The sequence below is a fragment of the Falco cherrug genome, chromosome 6, assembly GCF_023634085.1.
Source record: "Falco cherrug isolate bFalChe1 chromosome 6, bFalChe1.pri, whole genome shotgun sequence".
Classification (NCBI taxonomy): Eukaryota; Metazoa; Chordata; class Aves; order Falconiformes; family Falconidae; genus Falco; species Falco cherrug.
In genome coordinates, this window is record NC_073702.1 from 65,541,950 (window position 1) to 65,563,863 (window position 21,914).

The following is a 21,914-nucleotide window of genomic DNA, read 5'->3' on the forward strand; positions in this document are numbered from 1 at the left end:
GATTCTGGTCATCTGTTCCCTTCTATTAGATCGCTGCAGGCCCACGAAACAGTCCCTGCTCCAATGATGCTGACAGCACCTTCCTTGACAGCCCTTCACGGGCAACCATGCCTTATTTCCAGGGATGCCAGTGCACCCCCTTCTCTGCTTATAGTACCAGGACAGTATTTCAAGCACCAGACTTCAAAATCTGTTCATATTGTCAGCTTGGAGAAACCAGACCTTCGTGGTCCAATCCCTCACTTTAATGCAGGTGAAATCTTGATCTGTTGCTCAATCCCCTGTTGGGTGGTGGTGGTGGTGTGTGTAGAAATCCTGATAATGTCCAAATGTGTATTTGCTGCAGTCAGAAGCAGCTGCAGAGGTGGGTTTTTGATGCTCCTGTCACTTCAAGCTATCGCTGTACACTGCACGTTGCGTTAAACGTCTTTGTGGTCTGCACGTGGTAGTCCTCTTGCCTCTACCTGTGAAATCACCCTCAGAAATACATGTGTCATGTGCAGGGAACCCAACCTGTGCCAGCCACAGCTGCTGTGTGTCCTGAATGTTGCTTGTGATGGCCAAATCGTCAAATTCCCTTCTTCCATCTAAACAAGATTCAAGGCAGGTATGAAGAAAAAGATATGGCCAACTACAGGCTGTCAGCCCTGTAGCCTGGTTCTTTGGAGTTCCGAAGGATTTTGGACTTCCCTGTAGTTATCTTCAAGTTACTTTCAGTCAGTTTGTACTGTACTTTTTACTGACCTTATGAAAAATCTATGACCGTATACACTGCTTTTAGTCATGGCCAGGGTTGCTAAGCACATGTCAAAGAGCAGCCACGGAAATCAATGTAATTGCTAGGATGTAAAGATGGTCAGAGGAGGATAAAAGTGATAGAAGTCCTCCTTCGAGGTGTTCCCATTGTCTGTCAGTTGGTTTGGTTTCATTCTCTCCCCTCCCTTGCACTTTTAAAAATAGTTATGACTGAAGGACATAGCTGAGCTCCTTCCCCGCCAGCACTGTGCCTGGCAGAGTGGAGAGGGAGAGGGCTCAGCCCAGGCTGCCAAATGCTCTGGCCCTCCGTCAGCAAAGCACTTCAGCACATGCTTGTTTGTAAGTATTTAAGCAGCCATGGACAAAAAGCCCATAGTTCAGAGCCCTCAGGATCCTAATCAAGGTTGAAAGACAGGTGTGAAATCTTAAAATTCCTTTTTTTTTTTTCCCTTCCCAGCAATGATGCAAGAATTGCCCAAATGAACAAACAAAACTCTTGTATTGAAAGGCTGCCCATCTGGCTCCTCTCCTAGGTGTGCTAAGGCAAACAATATGGCTTATCTACTTTGGGTTATAATTATATAAATATATTTAAAAACATTATATTATATGGTATCATATTAAATCACATCACATTACATTATAAATAATACTATATATATATATACATTATGTACATATATAAAGGCTGGACCCTGTCTTCCTTATAGCAGACAGTAACATACGTTGAAGGGATGGCATGAAAACAACAGGAGCTCTGAGTTTCTTGCTGCATTGCCATGACAGCCCAAACAGTGAAGTTCAGCAAAGATGTAGCAACCAAAACCAGGATTCTGGAAATGGTCAAGGAAGCGTGGTAGATGTGACTGCCACCTGTGCTGACACTGAGAAGAAAAACGGGAAACACAACCATAGCCTGAGGTGCACCTGCCTCTAAGTGTTTCATAAATGCGCACGATTCCTGGGACACATTTTCAGAGGGAAATGCACAGGGGCTGTGACGGGTTGCATGCTCTGGTAATTGTTACGCCTGTGTGCACCATGTACGATGTATGATGGATAATGTGTCAGATTCTGCAGGACAAACAGTCTAGATTAGGCATATTTGCAGCTCAAAATAAGTGAAAGTAAGCCAAACCACTCAAAATTCAAACCAAATGCAAGTCAGTGCTTTCTGATTGCACAATCTTAAAAAATAAATATAATTTCTCTCATTAACTCCTGATGATTCCTCCATAACCTGGACTATTTCATCCTGGATCTTACTGACATTTCCACTGTGGTGGGTTGACCCTGGCTGGATGCCAGGTGCCCACCGAAGCCGCTCCATCCCTCCCCTCCTCAGCTGGGCAGGGGAGAGAAAATACAACAAAAGGCTCCTGGGTTGAGATAAGGGCAGGGGGAGATCACTCACCAATTACCGTCATGGGCAAAACAGACTTGACTTGGGGAAATGAGTTTAATTTCTTACCATTCAAAGCAGAGTAGGATAATGGCAAATAAAACCCAAATCTTAAAACACCTTCCCCCACCCCTCCCTTCTTCCCAGGCTCAACTTCATTCCTGAGCCCTCTGCCTCCTCCCCCTGAGCAGCGCAGGGGGACAGGGAATGGGGGCTGTGGTCAGTTCATCACACGTTGTTCCTGCCGCTCCTTCCCCCTCAGGGGGAGGCTCCTCACACTCTTCCCCTGCTCCATCATGGGGTCCCTCCCACGAGAGACAGTTCTCCATGAACTGCTCCAATGTGAGTCCTTCCCATGGGCTACAGTACTAAGTAAATGAAATACAGGATTTGCAATGTATTCTTTCAGTTATTCTTGCTTAACATAGGTTGAAAGATCAATGCTCTTACAGCCAACAAAAGACTTCTATAGTCCAGGGAATCTTCAGGATGTCACTGGAATGATGCCCCTGGTTAAACCATAACCTCACTGCTGTTAAATGTGGTGCTGCTGGACGATGTGAGGGAAATACTGCATGTATACAGTATGGCATAATTCTACCCACATACCACAGGTTTTAGAAAGTTCTTATGCTCACCTTTCAGGCCTGATGCTATTTCCACTGAACTCAAAGCAATATTCCCACAAAGCTCCATGTGAGAAAGACCTGGCCCTAGGTATCAATGTCCTTGAAAATGAGTTCTTATCGATGAAGCAGAGAAAAAGCTGTGTGCACACTTCCCTTCTGCCATCCTGTTTCCAGAGCCGAAACTCCACTGCAGTCTTTTCAGCTGAAGCAACAGGCACCTCCCTTCATATTGGTGTCATTTGAAATGAAGGATGTTCTGCCTGGACTGAAGTGAGAGCAACAGCTTTTAGGCACGTTAAAGAGAGCAGCAAAACTCCAGAAACCCGTTGAGGTTATTGGAAGACTATGTGAGATGGAGCCCATGGAGCATGGCACGCCAGCATGAACAAACGGCTGCAAAGGCGAGGAGGGAAAAGGGAGTGAGAGAAGTTGAGTGCAAGGAAGCTTAGCCATGTTGGCAAAAAGCAGACTGTCAGCAAAGAGGATGCTTACAGCCTTGAAGTTAGGATTAAAAGAGCAAGTGCCTGGCATGACACTGCACTACGGCCCCTCGAAGCAGGATAAGGCTGAGAACACAAAACCCTGGGACCAGCTCTCGGCATATATGAGAACTGGAGGCTTCCTACTTGTGCTCCCAGCCATACAGTTGTTGAGTTACAAGCAGGTCAACATGCAAAATGACGCTAAGCTGAGTGCAAACCTATGTTCTCAAATCACAGCACTGACAAGAAAAGCATTGGCAAATCTTTATTTTTTTAATTTTTTTTTCCCCAGTGAAAAAGAAAGGAACTAAGAAATAAAGAAATATTCATTACATCCAAATGTCAAAGCACGTTAATTTCTTTTTAGGAGTGCTTGTGATTTCTCCATAATTAGAAGCTGAAAAGCATCTTATGCTTATGAAGAATGCATGTCTATCCTTCCCGAAGTCATAGCACTTACATCGAGATAAATATTTTTCCGAGGATTTGCAGACTAATCTAATAATCAGCTCAAGTTAAGTGATTCCTTTGAAAAAATTCATACTTTGTAGTACTGACAGTGTTCTATTAGTATTTTTATTTTGTACTGGAAAACTTACCCTCTAACCAAATATGAACCCATGCAGCTTCAGGGGATTCTGTGGAAAAAGTGATGCTCTGTCAAAATGCCTCCCGCCTCCTGCTGTGATCAAAACACAAGCCAGCCCAGGCTGGTCCACATCTGTTGAGGTACAGTTGAGCAGAGATGCTCAGTCTGAAACACATTTATGCTGTTGAGAAGATAGGTGGGATCTGGGAATGTTCCTATCTCTGGATGGAACATGAAGATGAAGGAAGATGAATCCATCTTCCGCAGGACTGGGCAAGCGAGTCCATCTGCATGTGCATGGGGGTGAGGTGCTGTCAGAGATCTCAGGTGGCAGCAGGAGAGAGGTGAGGCAATTGCAAGAGATGAATCTTTGGTGAAGTTCAAGTGGGAAAAGAGACATTTTGTGTTTGCTTTTTTCTGAATAGCCTTTTCTCTTATAAGGATGTGATGAAGTGACCCTAGAGGGGTATTTTGGGACCGCACCCTCAGCACTTGGACCATGCTGCAATTTCAGCCAGTGACAACTTGTTGAGAGCACGGAAAGGGTGTTAACTGCCTTTATGAACTGCAGCCTCTATTTCTACAGGCACAGCTAATAGCAAAATCACTGAGCGTCTGCTGAGGAAAAAAAAAAATGAAACAGAAGGAAAATATTAGGGGATATAAACAGAGACATGTAGTTCCAAGTCATCCCAAATCTGCAGTCCAGAAACAACAATGAAGAAGCAAATGCCTAGAGGAAGAATTAGCAAGAAACACTTCCTTGACTAAAGTCCTCAGCTTCACATCTGCAACTACAGAGCTGGAAAAGTGAAGGGCAATTTTATGATTACTCAGAGCAGGAAGTGTGGCCCTATGCTCGGACCCATAATGCTCAAGATGTGCCGAATGATTTAAAAAATCAGCACTGGCAAGGATATGTAGAATGAAAGCAGGTGAAACAGGTGTCTGTTAAGTTAGAAGTTGTAAGAAAAAGAATGTAAAGGGCCCATCTGGAAACAACCAAACCATTGCGGTATTTGTGCTACCATAGTATGCTCTGCAGCCAGCATTTAGTAACGGGGAGCACGGAGGAGATGAGCGGTGATGATTAAAACAGACCAGCAGATTCAGTGATCTGTTGGACACATACGGTATTGAACATCTGAAAACAGGATACAGGAGGTAGACCAGGGCTCAGGTAGTATTCATATGGCAGATAAGTGAAGATTCCTGGTTGGCACTAATTACTTCTGATCAAAAAAAGCAGGTAGCTTTATCTTGGGGCTGTGGACACTTCTGTGCTTTGGGCAGAATGAAGCTCCCCGAGGGGAGTGTGTGGCTTTTGCTCAGCAGGCTGCAGTGCAAGCTAACACTATCCAAACCCAGCCTTTGAAGAAAAAGCATTTAATGAGTGGGAAGTGGATGGGTCTGTGGACTTTCTAATGGTATAAATGTTACTGGAAAACCCATTCCATAACATAATGTTCGTCAGAGATCCAAGCCAAGGCAGCAGATGGTGAACATGCTGGCAGCAGGCAGAGGAGAAGCAGAGCTAAGCTTTGCAAGCCTCAGAGGAGTCAGGGAGGGTTGGTCCCTGGATGAGGCTCCTGACATGGGTAGAGAGGTGACCACAACCTGTCAGCAATGGAGACACAGGCAAGTCCTGTTTTGGCCAAAGCCACTGATGATTGACAAGCTCTGCTGACCCTGAGCAGCCCATTCTTTGCACCGGCTGGTGGTAGATCAGGAGTCCCATCTACTCCTGACACCGAGGGCTAGCCTTGAGGCAGCATATGCCCTTATTTTAGAGAAGCACTGCACCAGAGGTGTGCCTGCCTGTGTCTGGAGTGGTTGAGACAGAGGTTAAAACTGTAAAATCATCTTGTAAGGGACCCATTGCCAACTATAATGTTATAGCTCTGGTCACTTACCTCACAGCACTGGCAGGTTTTATGAAGGCTACCAAGGCACTCATCTAATTGTAGTTTTTTAAATGCAGGTGTCTTGGCTAAGCCAATTGTGTAGGTTCCTCCGAGGTGGCACAGTGGGGAGAAATAAGCACCTGCAGAGGGGTAACTCATCCTGCCCTAAGGTGGGTGAGCTGACCCACCTCTGGAAGCCCACTTCTCTATTTGGAGCCTACCTGGCTTTGGTGTCACTGCCATCAGGTAAGATAGGCTTCAATCAGGTGGTGCTACAGACCAACCTACACATCCAGAAAGCGGCTCTACGTATTTCATGCCTGCTAGGTCAAAACCTGGTCACAAATGTAGCGTGTTTGGCACAAGCCCCCTCTCCTGTGACACTCCTTAAGCAGAGAGCAGAGTAGATGAGCCTGAGGCCTCTGTAGTAGCCCTGTGCCGCATGCTTGGTTACAACAGCATGTCCTGAGGCCATTGCACAGGACCAGCTGCAGACACTTGTTAACGAGAATGCTGGTACACCCAGAATGACAAATGTGACCTTTGGAAATTCAAATTAGACTTGGCACATGTATCTTCCAAATGACTGCTGTGACTCCCATCAGGGTTCATGTGGGTATGGGGTATGTCTCAACTGCAGGCTTGCTGCTTGTCTTACACGTGCTGTGCCCCAGCCTCCTCCCTGCCATGGCACAAGCCCTTCGCTCCACGTGTCTCTGTGCGTGTTGGACCCATGCTCGCATGCTCAGCTGGGGCTCTGCGACACGGTGTGCTCCGGCTTTGTAATGTCAACCTACCCACTCGCCTGACAACGTGAAAGCAGACGATGTGCATGTGCCCAGGCTCAGGCACAGCTCTTCAGCAGTTCCTAGCAACTAAATTATGGCCTCCCCAGCAATCTATTCTTCCTTGTACATCAGCTTGGTAGTTCAAATACACCTTACTGAGGTCCAACCCTCTATTTTCACCCAGAAAACTCTGGCTCTTCTCTTATTTGCCTTTTTCCTTTTCCCTTTGTCTCACTGAGATGCATGCTAGCTCTTGCTCACCCCTGATATTAAGTCCACTGTAAGGGACTGTGATTTATGGGGAGAGAAGGGAGAGTAAAAGGAAAAATACCATGTAGAAGAATGGGTGCAGAAGCATGGCCTTAGAATCTCTGAAGATCTGCACAATCCAGGCCTGGTATTAGAACAGGCCTGTAATCAGAATTGTACTGAAGTTGCTGTGCTGAAGTTAACAAGAAAGGTAGCCTTGAGCTACTCTTGAATCCTGAGACCAAGTAATGATGTTGTGCCAACAGGCCGTGGCTGTAACAAGATACAGCTGCTGGGAAAGCAGGTGCAGGGCCAAGAAAGATAGAGACCGGTATGGGAAAATAGGGAGTAACAAACTACAAGGCTGAAGCACAGCAACACAATTAGCTACATGGATAGAATGCTTATTTTAGTCATGATAATTAGGGGTGTGAGAACCGTGCGTGTTTAGAGACTACTAACCAATTATATTTCTGCTTTACGAATACGCATGTGTATCGGTTCTATATAAGTAGTGTTAGAAACTAATAAAGTTGAGCAAGATGCATAACTCATATTGAGCGTCTTCTTGACTCCGGCGAACCCTTCTTCCAACAATTGGCGCCTGAATGACGGGAAATCTGGTAATTTCTGGAAAAACTCTGCCTTTGCATCGTGATGGTGGGCTTTGCAAAATTGAGAGTCGCTGTGAGGAGTTCAAGCAGGAAGACGTCCGTAAGGAGTAAAGGCGTCTGAATCCGGCATTGACATCATGCGCGGACCTGCACCGGTAAGACCGTTTTTTCCTTGATGATGGAAAGAGAAGCGGCACTCACACTATTAACTGATATTCTTGCTAAGTGAGAGGCTAGCGTGAGCACTAAGAAGCTCCATGAACCCTGTAGGTGGGCGGCTGAAAACGGACACTTAAAAGACCCGCAATTGCTGTTTAGTGTGACTGAGTGGCGAGAGGTCGGGGATTCCCTTTGCGATGCAATCCTTAGCAGCAGTAAATCGGCCAAGGACTTGGGGATTGCCTGCTGGGAGGTCATAAACCATTTACGATCCCTGGTTGTGGAAAAAAAAAATGGCTATGGCTGCCTCAGACCTCCTCGGTCAGGAAGCCGAGTCGCCGTCTTCCCAGTTTGGTCTCGGCGCTCTGTCTGCAAAAGGCATAATTGTGCCCATTAAAAAATCTGCGACCGAGCTGTTAAACCCGACACCATCTCCGGAGGGTGCCACCACATCGGGTACTCCGTGCCGCTCTGACAGCTACTGAGAGCCACCCCCCCTGTTAGATGAGGATGAGGGTACTACGGCGGGTCCGAGTGCACCTCTGAATGAGAACGCAGAGTCTGCTAAAGACACTGAACCCACCCCACCTGCACCTGCCTCAATCCCCCGTCCCTGAACCAGACCCTCCGACTGGACCCTAGACCGTTTGCAGCAGCAATTGACTAAATGCCATCTGCCTACTGCCGGTCGTGATGTTCAGATCCTGACGCAGGAAGGTGTTATCCTCCACCCTGCCGCTCCAGAAAGTCGTTGGTCTGGGGTTGTAAGAGACACTATATTGGAGGGAGAGTGGGAAGCTGCTTCTGCTGTTGCTTGTCCGGTGTGGACTACTGCTTTACCTGCTGGTTCAGCAGCCGCTGTGTGGAAACCTTTTGATTGGAAATTTATGCAGCAGCTACGACAAGCCGTTACACAATATGGATTACAATGTGAACCAGTCAAACACTTGTTGACTTATTTGTTTGACTCTGAAATCATGACACCCAGTGACTGTACTTCGCTAGCCAGATTGCTTCTTAAACCAGCACAGTTCCCCGTGCCCTGCCAGCGTGCTGTGCCATGCCCTGCAGCTCCCCCCGCCCGCCCGCCCACCCACTGCCACGGATCCCCCCAGCTGCTGGCGAAAAGGGGAGTCCAGAGTTCGGTGTAGAGCTGCAGATTGCACCCCTGCCGGTGGTAAGACCGCGTAGAGTAAATCGCGTCAGGACTCTATGCTAAATTCCTCTCTGTGAGAGGAGGGGGGGGCACTATGGAAGGCCGCGATGAGTAAATCGCGGCAGGGCTTCTCCGCACTGATATCCTTTCTGTGAAAGGGGAGAGCTCCAAGAAGACCGCGATGGAATTAGATGCAGCAATTAAACTGTTAACTGGCATCCTCCTTAAGAGAGGGGTGGGCATTACAGAGACAGAAGTGGAGACCTTAGTTCGCTGGGCACGAAAAAAGAATAAGATCCCCGAGCCCGCATAATTGTTTAGTATTGCGGAATGGAGAGAAGTGGGAAATTGCTTCTGGGATACTACGATCGAGGGAGGCAAAGAAGGAAAAGAAGCTAGAGCGTTAGGAGTGACGTGGCGGTCAATAGTTAACACTCTGGAAACTATGAAAGCAAAAAAAAAAAAAAAATGGTAGCGGCGGCAGCCATAGAAGCGCTGGGGAGAGATGTGTAGAAAAGCCGGTGGAGCAGAAGCGTGATTCACCTAAGCTTTCTCTCTTGGTTACACTTTTCGGAGTTTGGCATACTTGTCCTATGAAGGGTATGTCTGCCCCTGCATGTTCAACGGTGCCGGAGCTTTTAGATAAGACAGCGGACAAACCAAAAGTTCCTCCTCGTCCTGAAACATCATTGGATGGGTTTGAGGAAGAAGGCGGGGAGAAACCTTGTGATAAAAATACAGAGAAATCCTTACAGGAGGTAATAGATAAATTAAGAAACCTGGTAAAGCGAGTTAAAATGAACCTGCCTACTACTTCAATACCTGTAATTCCTCCAGTTAGCCCAACTAACCCACCGATGCTGAACTCGAGAAAAGATCCAATTCTACAGTGTTGGTCTGGTGTTATTCGTGATGCTATTTTGGAGGGAGAATGGCAGGTGACCAGCTCGTTAGCTTGTCCAGTACTGATTAATAATCTTGATGCACATAACTGGGACATGATTTATGGAAGATTAATGATCAGATTTTAGCGACGGGAGTGTTGCAACCTGCTCTTCCACCTTTTATGATGATCCCACAGATTTGGCAAATTGTTGTGATAGACTTGAAAGACTGTGGTGACGCAAGTTGAGGCGGACTTAAAAGAAAAACTATGTCTGCGTGGCTGGGTTCGGACAAAATGGCCTTTATTGTTTATACAAACTATTTATATATCTTAGACAGCACAGGTGTTAGACCCTGATAGATTTTTGTGTCCTTCTTCTTGCTTGCTATTTGCTGTTGCTGTAGGTGCCCATATGCTGCGGTTCTAAGTTCCAATTCTCCACACCCTGTTTACATACCTGACAATTTGTGGCTGTCTTAAAGGTACACGGCTAAGTCTTTGAAGTCAACTAACTTGTCTGCAGACCCGCTGCAGACCCCAACAAAATACTGTTCTGTCTTTTTCACGATTCCCTTACACCCTGATGATACACAAAGAGACTCACTAATGATGATTTGCAACCTTTCTGATCCTGGTTGCATGGCACCGAAGCCAACAGTCCTCAAACTTGTTCACCAGAACAGCGGGCTGCCCTGAAAGTTGTATCCCGCAAGATTCAGACTGGCTGGTGTGGTCACCGAATGGCAAATCATCCGTTAACTTTTTTGGTTTGTAATGTTGCCACTTCACCTTTTGCCCTTATTTTGCAATGGCAAAAGAAAAAGGGGGAAAATACAGTGATCATTTTAGAGTGGTTGTTTTTGCCATTGCAACCCAGACATCGTATTTTAAGTCGCCCTGAACCAGTAGCGGCCTTGGTGAGAAAAGGAAGAGACAAGATTGTTGAAACTGATGGGACTGAACCAGCAGATATCAGTATTCCAGTCTGTGGTGATGATTATGAATGGCTTCTGAGACATTCAACAGCCATACAGGAAGCCTTGACGGGTTATACAGGTGTTGTACACAACAACCGGCCAAAAGGACCTCTCGGGAAGATGTTAGAACATTATCAGTGGATTGCGAGACCGTTACGCTCAAAAAGACCAGCTGAAGGGCCAACGGTGTTTACAGATGCAGGACAAAAGGTGAAGAGGGCTGCATGTGTTTGTCAATCTGATAATCAGTGGCAGAAACACGTGATCACCGATGAACCACGGGACAACCTTCAAACCTTAGAACTGAAAGCAGTTTTTGAAAGGGCAAACCGTACCCTGAAGGATTATCTTCAGAGACAGAAAGTATCGCAGGACATAGATGTAACTAAATGGTTGACTAAGGTGTTCTTCACCTTAAACTATCTCTCCCTTACGGAGGATAGAGAGGGACCACCTGTTGTTATACATCACCAAACAGCACGAGGGAACCAAACAACTACAGTTCCTGGTTTGAATGTTCTGTATAAAAATATGGCTTCAGGTGTATGGGAAGGACCTAATCCGGTGTTATTTATCGGTAGAGGTTATTTTTGTATCTCCACAGGTAAAGGACCTATATGGGTCCCTAGCAAGTTTGTGCGACCTGTATGTCAAGATCAGAAGACAGAAGAGAAGACTCAGAGCGAGCAGACGGAATAAACTGTCTATGTTGTAAGGGATGTAACCCGTGGGTATTGTGCCGATGTATGCTATGTGGGGTAAAACGGTTCTGTAAGCCAAAGCTTAAATGTAAATGGTGTAAAGAGTGTAAGTGTTTGATTAGTAACTGGGCATGAAACAAGAGAAAGCATACGACTAGTGTAATACCATGCTGATTGGAGACAGTATACATCATCAGAATCTGTGAAAGTACAGATTTGTGGGGTGGAAAGAAAAAAAAAAAAAAAAGAAAAGGGTGGAAATTGTAGGACTAAACATGTTTAAGTGGTGGACTTGGTTTACAGTCTTGATGAATTTTTTACCCATTGGCCAAAGTATTTTTGACATCTTGCCTAGAACAAACATATGGGTGACATGGGCAAATATCACGGGGGTAACAGACTTTTGTTTAAGTTTGCAGCAAGCAGACAACCCCTTTAGAAACTGTTTAATTGGTATTCCCCTGCCAGAGAATGAAACATATTTTGATGTTTTTTTTAAATGTTAAAACAGTGGATCTGACTTCCAGTCAGAATGGTACATGTGTGAGTCCGAATGGGCGATTTGTTTGGCCTTCTATGCGTAATGCAGCGTGGCAGAAAACGGTTATTGAGAATTTGAATCGATCGTATCATTTGCCATTGCAGGAGTTAGACCTATTAGGTAGCATTACGCCCGTTAAATACGTTAACGTGACTGCAACGGGAATGCCAGAATGTGAGGACATGGTACCACCACTTCAACCTGTAAATGGCACTGGAGTAATTTGGTTTGGTGAACCGTGGCGATTGTGGCTAGCACCTCAAGGTGAATGGGAGTTTGATAACAAGGTTTCAAAATTTAACCGGTTCACCTAATTGGGGTGAACTGAAAGCTGGAGGCTTACATGTAAATGTATCAGGGGGCTATCAGTTGCCACCGGGAATCTTTTTGATATGTGGAGATAGAGCATGGCCAGGGATTTGTTTGAATCCTGTCGGTGGACCATGTTATTTAGGGCATTTAATTTTGTTTGCTCCACGTATGAAAGACTTATTGAAAATGACTCCACAATTTCATAGATCACGGAGGGCACTGCGCATCTTTGATGAAACATGTAATGACTGAGTCGATCTGCAGTCTGTAACAACAAATGTCTTAGCCTCCATATTTATGCCAGGAGCAATGACTGCATTAAACGCTAAGAATATACGAAGGTTAGCGTGTTGGGGAGAGAAGCAATTTAATCCTACATCACAGACTTTAAGTTCGTTATCGCTTGACGTAGATAGTGTTAGGCATGCTACATTACAAAATAGAGCTGCAGTAGTTTTTTTGTTATTAGCACATGGACACGGTTGTGAGGATTTTGAAGGGATGTGTTGTGTGAACCTTTCCGATCATTCCATATCTATCCACAAGAAGTTGTCACAACTGCAGGGAAACATGAAGCATATTCTTGTTGATGATAATCCCTTTGATGAATGGTTGAGAGGATTGGGCATAACAGGTTGGTTAAAGACGTTATTGATGGAAGGAATACGCTTTGTTATAATCAATATTGTAATGCTTTTAGTTTTTAGCTGTGTTTTTTCTTGTTTAAAGAGAGTAGTTTTTAACATAACCAATCAGGCCTGGCTTGTGCAAAAGAAAAAGGGGGAATTGTAGAAGAATGGCTGCAGAAGCATGGCTTTAGAATCTCTGAAGATCTGCACAATCCAGGCCTGGTATTAGAACAGGCCTGTAATCAGAATTGTACTGAAGTTGCTGTGCTGAAGTTAACAAGAAAGGTAGCCTTGAGCTACTCTTGAATCCTGAGACCAAGTAATGATGTTGTGCCAACAGGCCGTGGCTGTAACAAGATACAGCTGCTGGGAAAGCAGGTGCAGGGCCAAGAAAGATAGAGACCGGTATGGGAAAATAGGGAGTAACAAACTACAAGGCTGAAGCACAGCAACACAATTAGCTACATGGATAGAATGCTTATTTTAGTCATGATAATTAGGGGTGTGAGAACCGTGCGTGTTTAGAGACTACTAACCAATTATATTTCTGCTTTACGAATACGCATGTGTATCGGTTCTATATAAGTAGTGTTAGAAACTAATAAAGTTGAGCAAGATGCATAACTCATATTGAGCGTCTTCTTGACTCCGGCGAACCCTTCTTCCAACAATACCTGAAAAGTTCACTTAAGCCATTCTGAGGAAAGGTTATCAGAGTTTTGGTGAAAAAGGATTCTCTACCAGATGACAGGTCTAGCTCCTCCTAAAAATTCTGCCTCTGTTAGGAGAGGTTTCACTGAGTTTTCCCTCTCTTGCTGAGCAGAGAGTTCACGGTCCTACGAAACGTGCTTGTAAGCTGTGGAGGAGGAAGACAAAGCCTCTCAAAACAGAGCGCAGAGACTGAAGCCCAGCATCAGGCTTCATAGCTTGGACTTTTAAGCACCTGAGTCTGATAATAGTTTGTTTGATTAGGGGAAAACCTGGCAAGAGAGTGGCACAGAACACTTACAGTTATTATGGGAGAAGTTATGGTATTTCTGGGTATGGAGAATGTCTGCATGGAATGAGATGGGTTTAAATTTGACTGAGAGTCGAAATCTTACCATTTTCCTTAGTTTCTCCTTTTCCTTTCCCCTCCTTCCTACATGATCCACACTGTAGTTCCAGGAAAGTATGTAGAAAATTAAACAAACTAAGGAAAATTGAACTGACTCATTGATGGCAACTTTGACTACAGCAGTAATAAAATAAGCAAGACAAAGTATTAGAAATACAGTGTAGAAAACCACCTGTGCATACACTGCTCTCTTAGCACCTTTGTAATACTATTAGACTAACACTGAGTTAGGTTTTTACCACAGTTGAATTATTGTTTTGGGCCACTTGAATCAGAAATGCCAGGAAAAGCGGAAAGGGCTTTTGCAGAACTTCAGATACAATCCGTTCATAGGCTGGTGACAAAGAGAAGCAGGTCTGCTGTTAGAAATCTGCACATCCATCTCCAGCATCCTGACAGTGCCCATCTAAGCTTCCTGCCATTCTGGGCTGCTGCTGCTTGAGTTTTTCAGTTGTTGTTGACAGTGTGGGGTTTTTTTTTAATTATACAGAATAAGATGCAAGTTGAGCAAATCTTCACTAGATACTTTAACAACTGTTCACCAGCAAACAATAACTTAACTGGGATAGCTGGGATTCAACAGGATTAGGTGGTGATCACAGTATCTGCCAGGGTGGATTGGTGTTATATACCTGTAGTCCAACCAATTGCTATACACCTGCAAATGGGACAGTACCCTTCAGACTTTGTATAGTTGTAGAGGAATGAAGCTGGGTTAATTAGCATTGATAATATACAGCTGTGGGCTGGCTTCAGGGGCAGCGAGTTGGCCGATGTAGGTAAGGTGCAGGTGTGGCTGGTTAAGTTAAGTGGTTGAGAGCCAGTGAAGAGAGAGCAGCCGAGGAAGAGAAGGGGAGAGGAAGAAGTAAAGAATGCATGCTCTGGGAGAGGAGAGATGAGAAGACATAAGAAGGCAGCAGAAGGACTCGCATGAAGAGTATGCTGGTATGAGATGGTAAAAGACCTTGTCACAGTATGATAGTTTGGAGAGTGCTGTAACATGTAGCCATGCTACTTTCCATGGGCACCATCGAGGGTTTCAGTGCAGTTTAGGTAATTTCAGAGTCAACCATTATTGAGGCAGAAAATCCCTAAATTAAATATGCAACTAGTGATTCATGTATACTAATTTCAAATATATTAGTAACAGGCAAACAAAACCCCCAAAGGGAAATCAGGATTGCAGGTTTAGCAAAAAACATAATTTTACCTTCATATGGGCAGTTCCCACTCATCAGGAAAAACCACAGTATCACTCACCCCACAAGTCTCCGTTAGCGAAGCAACACCACTTGCACGTGCCAGTGTGGGTGGTCAGAAGCCTGCGGAGCCCGCGTTAGGCAGCTTGCAGGCAGGAGTTACAGACATGGGCTGTACTTGGCTTGGCCCCCCTTGCTTGCATTTGGAGAGAGGACGATGCTTAGGGAGGGCTTATCACAAAGCTTCATGAAAGGCCATTTGCTCCTGCAGGAGGTGTGGAGGTGCTGCCAGTGGTCCCCTCTCAGCAGTGCAGGGCAGTCCCATAATTCTGAGCCAGGCAGGTCAACAGTGAGGGATCCTGCAGCAAATGATGCAAGGGGCTGGTATATGCTGTGAGTTCAGCTGCACCTCATCTTCCTGGCTAGCCTGAGAACAGCAGAGGACGGGTGAGCTCCAGCATTTAGCACAACGCCTTCCTCAGGGCAGCAACAAAACAGCCAAAGGCTCATAAAAAGCTGCTGGGCAGATAGGTAGTATGAAGTATGAAATTGCCCCACCTGAACATCCTGGCAGGGAAAAACTTCTGAAGAAGGCTAAAGAAAAAAATAAATAGACTTTTTACCAACCAGCACCACAGATCATCTCCAACAGCAATATAACACCAAGGAAATCCCTTGCCAAGCACAGCAAACAATGTCAAACAAGGATGGCAAATGTGTCAACAGGCATATAGAGGGCAGGACACAGGTATCCGCTGCAGTACAGCCCTGCATGTAAGCTGTGCATAGTAATTTAGGAATGCTGTTTGGACCAGTAAAGTTTACAGTAAGTATTTACTGGGCTGTCCCATAGGTTTGTCAGCAACCATAAGAAACAGGATAAATGCCATGCAAGGCTGCACTAATGGCTTCTCCCATGGTTTGCAGTAAGTTCGGGTTTTCACTTAGAGAGTACAGTAATGCTTACACAATAAAAATGCCAACAGGAAGGTAAAGGACAAGGTAAATGTAGCATTCATAAGAGCATCAACATTAGGATATGTATTTTTTAATTTATTTTACATTTTTATTTCTCTTCCCAACTCTAAAGCATCTTCCAGCAGAAGCCCAGGTCTGAATTATTTTGGATTTGTGCAATAAAGTGGCTGTATGCTTGGAGAATATCTGAATTTCAGTGGGATTTGAAACCCTAGCATTTCTGCAAAACCAGGTCAACACATGACGTTGGTAACGACATCTGGATGGGGGCATGCTGAAGCAAACCTTTGCAGTAGACAGACGAAGATAGTGTCACCTCTGTGAACCTAACACAGCATGAGCTACCAACAGTGTCGCCTGTCACCTCAGTGGCATGTGCTAGTGCTGGAGGGTGCGGGCGGGTGACGAGTGAATTCCAGTTTGCACAGGAGGGTCTGTGCCACAGAAAAAATGGCTCCTGATGCAGCGTTAAAGTCACGTGTTGCTTATCTTGAGAAGAATAAATAACACGGCCTGTAAGCGGCTTTTTCTTCTGTCTTCAGAGGCATTTTAACCCTATTCAGTCGAGATACCTGCGACAGGACAACACACGCTTTAAGGAACCAGGCGGAAGTAAATGTTTTGGGAAAGCACTCAGGGGACGGTCCTCGGGGGCTGATTCTAAGCATGTGAAGCTGCTTTTCAGCCGGAGCTTTTACTGACGCCCGTCCCCTGCGCCGCCCGTCCCGCCCCGTCCCGTCCCGAGCCGGCACAGCGCGCTCCGCCGGCCGGGCCGAGGGCGGCAGTGGCCGGGCCGAGGGCGGCAGGGGCCGGGCCGAGGGCGGCAGTGGCCGGGCCGAGGGCGGCAGTGGCCGGGCCGAGGGCGGCAGGGGCCGGGCCGAGGGCGGCAGTGGCCGGGCCGCCCGCTGTTCCCCGCCCCGAGGCGCAGCGGGACCGGGATGCTGCCCCAGGGGAGCCGGGCAGCCGCGAGGGGCCCGGTGTCCCGCGCGCGGTGCCCCCGTGCCGCCGGTCCCGGCGGGCGCTGTCCCTGACCCCGTCCCTGTCCCTGGTGCTGGGGCGGCTCAGCTCCCCCCCCACCCCCCCCACCCCCCCGCAGGCAGGGCCGGCCCGAGCCCCCAGGCGGCTCAGCCCCCGCGCAGCCCCGCAGCCCGGCCCGCCGCTGGCGTCGGGGCAGGGGCACCGGGAGGGCGCAGGGGCGTCAAGACCAGCAGGGTGAAAGCCCCTGGGCCGGGCTTGGTGCTGCGGGCTCCCGCACTGGACGCACCGGCGAGCTGTGACGCGTGTGCCGACACCCGCTTGCTCCAACGGGCCGGATCCGCTTGCTGGGGCGTACGAGCAAAAAAATGCCTCCCGCTGCCCTGTGCCCCCGGGCGGGTGCGGGGCGCTGCTGTGGCACGGCTAGAGGCAGTCGGAGGGGATCGCTTCAATCGCTCTCTTACTTTCTTAATCAGAGCTGCGCTTGACTTTCTCTAGAGGAAAAGATTGAAGTGATGTCTGCAATCTGTTCAAGCACTAACATCCTGTACCCAGGCGCAGCACTTCTCAGGAATATGTTACCAAGGCGCAGAGAACCCAGGAGAGACAATACGCGCGTCTGTCACCACCGCAGGGGGTAGGAAATCGGGCTGGGCAGGGGATGGCACAGCCTGCATTTAAAAAAGGAGGGATATGGGTTGCTGGAGAAAGCATGAAGGTTTTTCAATAGAAGGATAAAATTTATGGAGTTTTCCTTCAAGTGAAAGCTCCAAAAGGAAGAGATGGATATAGGGGGAAAACTACAACTTGCAGCACAGTTCTGGGTAAGAAAAAGGATTCTGAACCACAGCTGGTGAAGAAGAAAGGGGGAGGGAAATCAAACAAACTACCAACAAAGCAGAGGAAAAAGAAGGATAGGATAGGATAGGAAGGATAGAATAATGAAAGATAACCCTAAAAAAAAAAAAAAAAAAGAGAGAGAGAGAGTACCAAAGCTGTCAGGGACTATGAAATAACAGTGCTTTCTCAAGGCATGGGGTTTTTGAGAGGACATGTGTGCTAAAAATGGCAAGACGATCACAAACGCGTACTCTGTGGCTCTTGTAATGTCTAAAAACCACACTGGGCTTTAGTGCCAGCAGCACAGTGGTTACATCTAGAATGGGAAAATGCAAATGGACCATCAAAGGTGGTTCATCACATGCTGTGCGCCTGTCCGATCTTTATTACGTTATCTCTTTATTCTTCACAGATGAATGTATTCAAAAGAATGGAATCTAAATGTTATATTCAAACCTTGGATCAGATATGGCAAAAAGCATGTATTGCTCCTTCAGAAATATATAGCAATGCTTAACATTGTCTTTGCCTTTTCTCAGTACTCTTTTACTTGATGCTAGCAGACAGATCAGCAGCTCTAATGGTTTTCTGTATAGCACAGAGATTTAAGACCTCCAGTAGGGAACTGCTGATTATCAATATTTGCAAGGGTTGTGATTTCAATGTGGGATTTTTTCATTAATATTTTGTATCACATTGTGCTAGTTCTACATTACTTTTAAATCACCACCAAAAGAGACAACTTTAGTTAGATTTTTAAAAAATATTTAGAAGACAGAGGGAGGCATTTGGGAGCCCAGCACATTATATTTTTTCCCTATTAGCCTCCAGGCGATCACTTGGATTTAAACTATGCCAGCAAATGTACAATACTGTATACATACCTCAGCACTCATGCAGCTGTTGAAGTATAGCATATGCACAGTTTTATCCCCGGTGAACTGGACTTGTCTGTGTAATTATTCAGGGAGTACCGACAGGGTGAAGCTCTTATGGAGAATGAAATGATCTCCTGAGTGAAACTGGTATTTCCTCTTACTGTAAAATGTGACTATTTGACAGGTCACATGTTTTGGAGTTTATACAAGTGAAGGCTGGCCTGAGTCGATGAAAGTGAACATCCTGGGAGACTGAGTAAAACCTTCAAAAACTCAGTAACAAAACAAAAAGCTGCCACAAATGTCATCCCAGAACTACGTACAGCTCTGTCACTGTTTCCCTCTGGTAGCTGTGGCTGTGTGCACGTTAAAAGGATCCTGTTTCAGGGCCACAGCCGAGTGTCTCTGGAAAGGAATGAGCAAACAAAAAGTCAGTCGGCTTTGCAAGCAGAAGCAAAACTCAAAAGGAGGGAAAAGTACCAATGAAAGAGCTCAGGCGTAACTGCTCCTAAGGCCACAAGTATCAGTCTGAAGAGGGCCACAGGACAAAGCTCAAGCTGTTGGATTGGCATCAAAGAACCATTGGCTCAGAAATGATGGAGCCCTAATCCGATGTTTGTGCTTCCTGACTCCACAAGAAAAGAATACAAAGTCATTATTCTCCAGGTGTATGCTTTGGTATTGTATTTCCATGTAACCTTCAAACACACTGAAACAAACTAAATATATTTCAGAGGAAACTCAACACGTTTCTCAGAAATATTTTATTTGTCCGTACAGTTTAATTGTAAAGATAATAATTAGGACTTCTGAGTCAAAAAGAGCACCACGTTAGTCTTCAGAGCCAACACAGCCCATTCTTTTTGTGTTTATACTTATTTTACACACTTTCCCCTCAGCTTCTGACAGGGAAATATATGCATCTAGTCAGAACTTCTAACATGGCTGAGAAGTGAACCTTATCACAAGAACAGAATAAAGTGGGTAGATGCAGAGGCAGAATCTCTGGAGTCTTTTGTACAACCAAACTTGTTAGATGGGTGATGACCATATTTTCTTTTTAGATTAACCCTTTATATGCATTAAGCAGCAGCTCTGTTCAGACAGTTGAAAGTTTGTCACTCAGTCAGTGTTAAGCTGGGAGTCTTGGTGTGCATGTTGTTTTTTTAAACAAAGCTAGTAAACAGTTGACATTAGCACCCTGAAGTATTCTTAGCAGCTGCCAAGAGTACAATGATGGTAGATCATACAAGCTATCAACTGAATATTAATGCCCAAGCATCTTATCATATCAAGTAATGCATGTGGCTTAAACCCCTATAAGCATCTACAAGAAACATGCAGCAGTTATACATACTACAAGGCTGAGGTACTCAAGGACTTTTTCACCTTGGTGTTCACCAGCAAGTGCTCCAGCCACACCACCCAAGTTGCAGAAGGCAAAGGCAGGGACAGGGAAAATGAAGAACCACCCACTATAGGAGAAGATCAGGTTTGAGATCATCCAAGGAACCTGAAGGTGCACAAGTCCATGGGACCTAATGAGATGAGTCTGTGGGCCCTGAGGGAACTGGCCGATGAAGTGGCTATGCCACTGTCCATCACATTTGAGAAGTCAGGGAAGTCCAGTGAAGTTCCCACAGACTGGAAAAGCGGAAACATAACCCCCATTTTTAAATAGGGAAGAAAGGAAGACCTGGGGAACTACAGGATGGTCAGTCTCGCCTCAGTGCCCGGCAAGATCAAGGAAACTGTGCTAAGGCACATGGAAAATAAGGAGGTGACTGGTGACAGTCAACATGGCTTCATTAAGAAGTCATGCCTGACAAATTTAGTAGTCTGTGACAGGGCTACAGCGTTGACAGATCAGGGAAGAGTGACTGACATCATCTATCTGGACTTAAGCAAAGCTTTTGACGCTGTCCCACATCACTTCCTTGATTCTAAACTGGGGAGACATGGATTTGATGGGTGGACCACTCAGTGGATAAGGAACTGGCTGGACAGTCACACTGTCACACAACAGCTCAATGTCCAAATGGAGACCAATGACAATGGTGTTCCTCATGGGTCAGTACCGGGTCCAGTGCTGTTTGACAACTTTGTCAGCAACACAGGCAAGTGGGATCGAGTGCACCCTCAGCAAGTTTGCCAATGACACCAGGCTGTGTGGTATGGTTGACACGCTGGAGGGAAGGGTTGACATCCAGAGGGACCCTGACAGGCTTGAGAGGCAGGCCTATGCGAACCTCAAGAAGTTCAACAAGGCCAAGTGCAAGGTCCTGCACGTGGGTCAGAGCAATCCCAAGCACAGATACAGGCTGGGTGGAGAATGGATTGAGAGCAGCCCTGAAGACAAGGATGTGGGGATGCTGGTTAAAGAGAAGCTCAACGTGACCCAGCGATGTGCACTCACAGCCCAGAAAGCCAACCGTATCCTAGGCTGTGCCAAAAGAAGTGTGGCCACCAGGTTGAGGGAGGTGATTCTTCCCCTCTACTCAGGTCTCCTGAGACCCCACCTGGAGCCCTGCATTCAGCTCTGGGGCCCCCAATGGAAGAAGGACAGGGACCTGTTGGGGCAACTCTAGAGGAGGGCGGCCAGAAAGATGATCAGAGGGCTGAGGCACCTCTCCTATGAAGACAGGCTAAGAGAGCTGGGGTTGTTCAGCCTGGAGAAGGGAAGGCTCCAGGGAGACCTCATAGCAGGTTTCCAGTACTGCTGGAAACGTGGCCTACAAGAAAGCTGGAGATGGATTTTTTTAGAAGGGCTGGCAGCGATAGGACAAGGGGTAATGGCTTTAAACTGAAAAAGAGTAGATTTAGATTAGATGTTGGGAAGAAATTCTTTACTATGAGGGTGGCAGGACACTGGAACAGGTTGCCCAGAGAAGGTGTGGATGCCCCATCCCTGGAAGTGTTCAAGGCCAGGCTGGATGGGGGGCTTGGAGCAACCTGGAAGGTTTCCCAGCTCATGGCAGGGGGGTTGGAACTAGGTGATTTTTAAGGTCCCTTCAACCCAAACCATTCTATGATTCTATACTAAAAGATTCAAGGGGATGCCACAACAGGACCATCATGGGACACATTTAGAGAGACACTGAAAAGCCTAGCATTATATTACAGATAATGGACTGAGATGTCATTCATCTCTCA

General features: G+C 46.3%; 2 protein-coding genes across 2 annotated transcripts in view; one reads left to right on the forward strand and one right to left on the reverse strand.

Annotated features, from left to right (window-relative positions):
- Positions 1–10,179: 10,179 nt before the first annotated feature.
- On the forward strand, positions 10,180–11,748 carry LOC129736354 (uncharacterized). The gene is made up of 2 exons (XM_055714171.1): positions 10,180–11,515; positions 11,546–11,748. The coding sequence occupies exon 1, from the start codon at positions 10,355–10,357 to the stop codon at positions 11,288–11,290; it is 936 nt and encodes a 311-aa protein (XP_055570146.1). The 5' UTR covers positions 10,180–10,354; the 3' UTR covers positions 11,291–11,515; positions 11,546–11,748.
- A 7,040-nt stretch (positions 11,749–18,788) lies between these two features.
- The window catches only part of FIG4 (FIG4 phosphoinositide 5-phosphatase), a 77,187-nt gene continuing 74,061 nt past the window's right edge, over positions 18,789–21,914 (reverse strand). Inside the window, exon 23 of the mRNA XM_055713572.1 lies at positions 18,789–19,166. Within this exon, the coding sequence (XP_055569547.1) occupies positions 19,145–19,166 (22 nt within the window). The 3' untranslated portion in view covers positions 18,789–19,144. The remainder of the gene's footprint in view (positions 19,167–21,914) is intronic.

What these genes read in the sequence shown, in the direction of transcription:
- LOC129736354 (XM_055714171.1), top strand. Translation starts at nt 10,355, where the DNA reads ATGGCAAATCATCCGTTAACTTTTTTGGTTTGTAATGTTGCCACTTCA.